Source organism: Chaetodon trifascialis, chromosome 4, assembly GCF_039877785.1.
Source record: "Chaetodon trifascialis isolate fChaTrf1 chromosome 4, fChaTrf1.hap1, whole genome shotgun sequence".
Classification (NCBI taxonomy): Eukaryota; Metazoa; Chordata; class Actinopteri; order Chaetodontiformes; family Chaetodontidae; genus Chaetodon; species Chaetodon trifascialis.
Window position 1 is genome coordinate 434172 of NC_092059.1, and position 7287 is coordinate 441458.

Below are 7287 nucleotides of genomic sequence, written 5' to 3' on the forward strand. Positions count from 1 at the left end.
CAGTAATAAAGTACTTCCAGAACACTGGTTTGGAATCAGCTTTGCAGTTTTACTGCATTTAGAATAATAAAGAAAACTTGTTGTCCTTTTGAACTCAGTACGGCTGCTCGTATGTTGCCATGGCTGCTAGCATTAGCATTGCTAATTTGCTATCACTTGTGCTCTCTGAGAGCGGACGGACGTAAACGGGTTCTGTTCTACTGTTCCTTTGTGGACAGAGTCCAAACGTTCTGCTCGTTCTCACCGCAGTCAACGAACTCATGGAGACTGTTAGTGTCCCGTCAGCCTGTGGCTCAGCATCAGCAGAGAGACGCCGTGATGCATCGCAGCGTCTCTGAGGTGAGTCCGTGGTCCAGTGAACTACCTTCTGGACTTCCTGAGCCCAGAGATCCTTCAGAGCTTCTAGTTTCCCTCTGCTGATATGAAGTGTTTGTACTAATCCACACATGACAGTAAAACACTGACAGGACCAGTTACTGCACAGGGAGTACTTTTACTCCTCGTACTTGAAGTACATTTTGCTGATGGTACTTACAAGGTTTTTCTAAAGCTTTCAACTCTATCTGACCATCAGAAGACGAGTTCCTGGTGCAGAAACAGCTCAGAAACCTCTGAAACTGATCCACAACAAAACCAGAGCCTGAACCAGGACCAGACCAGACCAGACCAGACCGGACCAGACCAGACCAGACCAGACCAGACCAGACCAGACCAGGCCAGACCAGACCAGACCGGACCAGACTGGACCAGACCAGGCCAGACCAGACCGGACCAGACCAGACCGGACCAGACCGGACCAGACCAGACCAGACCAGACCAGACCAGACCAGACTGGACCAGACCAGACCAGACCAGACCAGACCGGACCAGACCGGACCAGACCAGACCAGACCAGACCAGACTGGACCAGACCAGACCAGACCAGACCAGACCAGACCAGACCAGACCAGAAGGTCCAGAACAGCTGCACTCAACGGCCTCAGAGGTCTTCTGTTGTGTTTGTTGTGAACACTGAAGCTCCAGGCACAACACACAGATTAACACACACACACACACACACACACACACACACACACACACACACACACACACTCACACACACACACGCGCACACACACTAATTTCCCTGAAACCTGAGCTCTTAGAGATTCGAGATCTTCGAAGCAGACAGCAGTGAACACTGTCAGCCGCCATGTTTCCTTCTTCTTCATGTTCTCTCTTCATGTCGCCCCCCCCCCCCCCCACATTCCTCACCACCAGGGAAACAACGATTCACATCGCAGGAAGTCAGAGAGGAAGAAGCTGGCTAATGCTTTCCTGTTAGACACACACACACACACACACACACACACACACACACACACACACACACACACTCAGCCAGTCCAAACCATAATTACAGGCTGTAGTTAAAGTTTCACTGCTGTAGAACATTAGAGACCAACAGAACCAGGACTGAGACCAAGACCAGGATGAAGGACCAAGGACAAGCAAAATGGGACCAAGGTCACGATCAGGATCAGGACCAGGACCAGGTCCAGAACCAAGACTAACCAGGGCAAAGATAGAGACCAGGGCCGGGTTTAAGATGAAGACGAGACAGGAACAACATGAGGACCGCTGTGATGCTGTCCCACTACTCTAAGACCAAACCCAAGACCAGGATCAGGTCTGAGCTCTGACTTCACACACAGTGTGTGACGTGAGATGTTCATACTGTAAAGTCCACGATGGAGACTTCAGTTCTTCAGTTCTTCTGTTTTTGTTCTTCAGTTCTTCAGTTTTTCTGTTTTTGTTCCTCAGTTTTTCTGTTTTTGTTCCTCAGTTTTTCTGTTTTTGTTCCTCAGTTTTTCTGTTTTTGTTCTTCAGTTTTTCTGTTTTTGTTCTTCAGTTTTTCTGTTCTTCTGTTTTTGTTCCTCAGTTTTTCTGTTTTTGTTCCTCAGTTTTTCTGTTTTTCTGTTTTTGTTCCTCAGTTTTTCTGTTTTTGTTCCTCAGTTTTTCTGTTTTTGTTCTTCAGTTCTTCAGTTTTTCTGTTTTTCTGTTTTTGTTCTTCAGTTTTTCTGTTTTTGTTCTTCAGTTTTCTGTTTTTCTGTTTTTGTTCCTCAGTTTTTCTTTTTGTTCCTCAGTTTTTCTGTTTTTGTTCCTCAGTTTTTCAGTTTTTCTGTTTTTGTTCCTCAGTTTTTCTGTTTTTGTTCCTCAGTTTTTCTGTTTTTCTGTTTTTGTTCCTCAGTTTTTCTGTTTTTGTTCTTCAGTTTTTCTGTTTTTGTTCTTCAGTTTTCTGTTTTTCTGTTTTTGTTCCTCAGTTTTTCTTTTTGTTCCTCAGTTTTTCTGTTTTTGTTCCTCAGTTTTTCTGTTTTTCTTTTTTTGTTCCTCAGTTTTTCTGTTTTTGTTCCTCAGTTTTTCTGTTTTTGTTCCTCAGTTTTTCTGTTTTTCTGTTTTTGTTCCTCAGTTTTTCTGTTTTTGTTCTTCAGTTTTTCTGTTTTTGTTCCTCAGTTTTTCTGTTTTTCTGTTTTTGTTCCTCAGTTTTTCTGTTTTTCTTTTTTTGTTCCTCAGTTTTTCTGTTTTTGTTCCTCAGTTTTTCTGTTTTTGTTCCTCAGTTTTTCTGTTTTTCTGTTTTTGTTCCTCAGTTTTTCTGTTTTTGTTCCTCAGTTTTTCTGTTTTTGTTCTTCAGTTTTTCTGTTTTTGTTCCTCAGTTTTTCTGTTTTTGTTCCTCAGTTTTTCTGTTTTTGTTCTTCAGTTTTTCTGTTTTTCTGTTTTTGTTCCTCAGTTTTTCTGTTTTTGTTCCTCAGTTTTTCTGTTTTTGTTCCTCAGTTTTTCTGTTTTTGTTCTTCAGTTTTTCTGTTTTTCTGTTTTTGTTCCTCAGTTTTTCTGTTTTTGTTCCTCAGTTTTTCTGTTTTTGTTCTTCAGTTTTTCTGTTTTTCTGTTTTTGTTCCTCAGTTTTTCTGTTTTTGTTCCTCAGTTTTTCTGTTTTTGTTCTTCAGTTTTTCTGTTTTTGTTCTTCAGTTTTTCTGTTTTTCTGTTTTTGTTCCTCAGTTTTTCTGTTTTTCTGTTTTTGTTCTTCAGTTTTTCTGTTTTTGTTCTTTTGTTCTTCAGTTTTTCTGTTCTCCTGTTCTGTTCCCCCATTTCCCTCCAGCCGTCGTCATGGTGATGCTCAGCTATGCACAGTCTGAATAGTCAGCCGCTCAGAGGAAAGAGGCTTTTGTTACCCACAACCCCTTTCACCTCCTCCCCCATCCTCGCCTCCTCAGCTTCTCCTCATGTCAGCTTCATTTTCAGACTCAGTATGGTCCCAGTATGGTTCCAGTATATTACCAGTAAGACTTCACTTCTTGTTTCCTAATACATTCATTCCCAATGAGCATATTCCCAATATACAGCTGGGAGAATACTGGGAATTTGTCAGAACTATACTGCCACCATAGTGGTACTGGTCATCCCAGTATGGCTGTAGTACATTCCCAGTATGATCCCAAGGTCACCAGAATACTAACAGGACGCCTCCACGTCTTCAGGTGCCTGGCTGGTTCGTTCAGAGGTCACCTCGACCCCCAGCTGCAGTTAACCAGCTGCTCCAGTATGACCAGTTGACCTGAAGGTCTGACACAATGGAGGCGCCTTGGCAGGAAGTGAGGTTGCAGCGCAGACGTCCCAGAGCTCACCTCTGTGAGCGTCCGTCGATGAAGACCAAACTGTCATCAGCCCATTGAGGTGTGAGCTGGTTATGATCAACAAGCTAGCATAGCTCTATGGCTAACTTAGCTAGCTGAACACACACAGTGTTAGCATTTAGCCCGAGCTACAGGGTAAATGACAGACCTGAAGACTCACAGAAACACCACTGAACACACACACACCATCATCATCATCATCATCATCATCATCATCATCATCATCATCGTGCCCTTAACATCAAGTCTCAGTCAGAAAAGCAGCCAGCGATGAAAGCCGTCACACAAATGTGGTAAAGTAAAAAGTGCAGTACAAGTACTTCAGAACAGTACTACCCTTGAGTAAATGTACTTGGCTCCTTTTTCTACATGACACCAAACCAGAAACCGTCGTTTTGGACGCGTCGTCGGACTTCAGCCCTCGCTTGTTCACGTTTGTCCTCACAGAGCGTTAGACTGTAAGAACTCCTCAGTGTGCTCGTGTCGGCGTGACGCGCCGGCGTTTTGTCACTTCCTGTCGTTCTTTTCTGAAAACAGCAAAACAGACCTGGAGCCCCCAGAAACCATAACCCCACCCCTGCTGACCCAATAGAGGTCAGAGGTCAGTGACCCACAGCAGGGTGTGTGTGTGTGTGTGTGTGTGTGTGTGTGTGTGTGTGTGTGTGTGTGTGTGTGTGTGTGTGTGTGTGTTGGGGGTTCAGCTGGTTGGTTCCCACACAGGATACGAAACACTGATAATATTATAATATATCAATAAATATATCAATATGAATATATGATGAATAAATATATTCATCAACAGAACCACACGTCACTTTTCTTCATCACCATCATCATCACATCATCATCTTCATCATCACCATCATCATCATTCATTCCTCATGTTCATACTTTATTATCTGTTTATTATATATTTGCTTAATTTATGTTTTATTTGTATTACTGTTCATTGGATTAACGCACGCACACGCGCATACATACACACACACGCTCGCACGCACACACACACACACACACACACACACACACACACACACACACACACACACACACACACACACACACACACAGAGTACATGCCTAGTTTTCTGATCATCGGACACTAAACGGTTTAAAAACGAGTTTTATTTTGAAGAATTTCTTTATTCGTCACATTTTCACACTACGTGCAGAGCTGAGGGGAGACGCACACTTTCTGACCCTCCGTGCTCAGTCCTTCCTCCACGGCACACCACGCGCGGGGGGCTGCCAGCCGAGCAGCGCGCGGGGACCAGTTCCTCTTTGTCACCATTGGTCAGGTGGTCTTCTTTGGAAAAAGAGAAAGTTTGCTCTTTTAATTCTGTTATTAGTTAAAAACCATCATGATCAACGTTATTGATTAGATCAGGAAAAATAAAGCAGCAAAAAATACGAGGAGGAGGGCAGCATCTTCATCATCCTCATCCTCAGTGTGTGTGTGTGTGTGTGTGTGTGTGTGTGTGTGTGTGTGTGTGTGTGTGTGTGTGTGTGTGTGTGTGTGGTCGCTCTCTGCTCGGGCTCGAGCTGCATCGGGCTGCTTCTCCTCCGCACTGTCTGAAGGTAAAAACTCGCTTTTCTCTTTGTTCAAATCTGTTTTTCCGTCATGAACTTTGTGTGAAGCTTCAGCAGGAAGTCAGTAAAACTCAGGTTTGAGTTCAGTTTGATTGAGTGTGTGAAGACGTGAAGCCGCGTTCAGCTGAACTCGAGTCAGTTTCATGGAAGAAATCCAGTTTTTACTGGACAAAAAAATCTGTCGATTTTTATGAAAAACGGACAGAACTGAGGACACGAAGTGACGTCAGAACGTCTTTTATTCCTTCTTTCGAAAAAAAAAACTGAATTATTGAAGAAAATTTCAAGTGGAACAAATCAAAGATCGATCGAATCAGGACAGATTGAGTTCATCTGAAAACGTGGAAAAAAAAGGGAAATTATCACTTTGAGTCTGAAAACTTCTCCGAACAAACTTCAACATTTCTGATGTTTGATGAAGGAATATTTCTGCGTTTCTACGACGTGTCTGCTGATCTGAGGTCAGTTTTAAACGTCCTGCAGCCTGAGCTCACAGTGAACTGAACGTGTTTTATTCATTAATCCGTGATGTTCTGCTCTGAAGACACGTTTCCAGATGCTTTGAGGTTGATTTAAGGACAATCTGAAGGTTTAAATGTTGCTTCTGCTTTTCACAGCAAAGATGATCAAATGATTCTTTAATTCAAAGACAATTAAACTGAAGTGGATGTGTAAAATCCAGAGTCTGCAGATCAGTGGAGCCTTGAAACTTGTGTTCATGAGCTGATCAGAGAGCAGTTTCATAAAGGTTTTCCTGGATCAGTTTGAAGTCTGTGACAAACTGAAGATGTAAAAGTTGCTTCTGTTCTTCAGTCGCACTAAAACTAAAAGCCTCAGAGTGAATTTCACAAATGTTTCTGCAGTCTGAAAGAAAAACCTGCTGAGAGTAGAAGTGACAGGTTTCAGGGTTCTGAGGGTTTGAGGTGTTTCACACTTCTTCCTCAGGTGTTTGTCCACTAGCAATCAGTTCTGATCAGAAACCAGTTTTTGAGGTTTTTCTTGGACCAGATTGATGCGAGTCTCTGACAGTAGTCCCTCTCTCTGTAGGACCATGTCCCCCTCCAGCAGCAGAACTCTCTCTGCTCCTCTTCAGGGTTACCGCCTGACATGAAGGACTGACTGAAGTCTGAGGACACAGCGCCCCTTGCTGGACTCCTGCTACACCTGCAGGCCATGGCTGAGCCCAGCTACTCTGACCTGATCGCCAAACACTACAACTACACCGGCAAGTTCCGCAAGACACAGCAGGACTCAGGTCTGAAGGCCGACTCGGTGGTCTTCATCATAGTGTGCTGCTTCATCATCATGGAGAACATCCTGGTCCTGACCACCATCTGGCGAACCAAGAAGTTCCACAAACCTATGTACTATTTCATTGGGAACCTCGCGCTGTCCGACTTGCTGGCCGGTGTCGTCTACACCGCCAACATCCTGCTGTCGGGCGCCAACACCTACAAGCTGACTCCCACACAGTGGTTCTTCAGGGAGGGCAGCATGTTTGTGGCACTAGCGGCATCCGTCTTCAGCCTTCTGGCCATCGCCATTGAGCGCCATCTCACCATGCTGAAGATGAAGCTGCACAACAACGGCAACACCTGCCGCGTCTTCCTGCTCATCAGCACCGTGTGGATGATCGCGGCAGTTCTGGGCGGCCTGCCGGTGATGGGCTGGAACTGCATCCAGAGCATGACGCAGTGCTCCACTGTGCTGCCGCTCTACCACAAGACCTACATCCTGTTCTGCACCACTGTCTTCAGCATCATCCTCATGGCCATCGTGGTGCTCTACGCTCGCATCTATGCGCTGGTGCGCACTCGCAGCCGCAAGCTTGTCTTCCGCAAGGTGTCCAATGGCCGCGGCAACGCTGGCGCCAACATCAAGAGCTCAGAGAAGTCGATGGCACTGCTGAAGACCGTCATCATCGTCCTGAGCTGCTTTATTGCCTGCTGGGCGCCGCTCTTCATCCTGCTGCTGCTGGATGCAGCCTGTGAAACCCTGAGCTGCCCGATCCTCTACAAAGCCGAGTGGT

The 7287-nt window shown here is 45.0% G+C and overlaps 1 protein-coding gene across 2 annotated transcripts in view; it reads left to right on the top strand.

Moving 5' to 3' along the window:
* Positions 1-4879: 4879 nt before the first annotated feature.
* The window catches only part of s1pr1 (sphingosine-1-phosphate receptor 1), a 4504-nt gene continuing 2096 nt past the window's right edge, over positions 4880-7287 (top strand). The window contains exons 1-2 of one of the 2 annotated variants that reach the window (XM_070961481.1): positions 4880-5246; positions 6306-7287. The exon at positions 6306-7287 is cut by the window's right edge and continues 2096 nt beyond it. In XM_070961481.1, coding sequence (XP_070817582.1) covers positions 6432-7287 — 856 coding nt within the window. In that variant the 5' untranslated portion in view covers positions 4880-5246; positions 6306-6431. Of the gene's footprint in view, positions 5720-6305 lie in introns of both variants that reach the window. The other variant, XM_070961482.1, reaches the window with a different exon arrangement.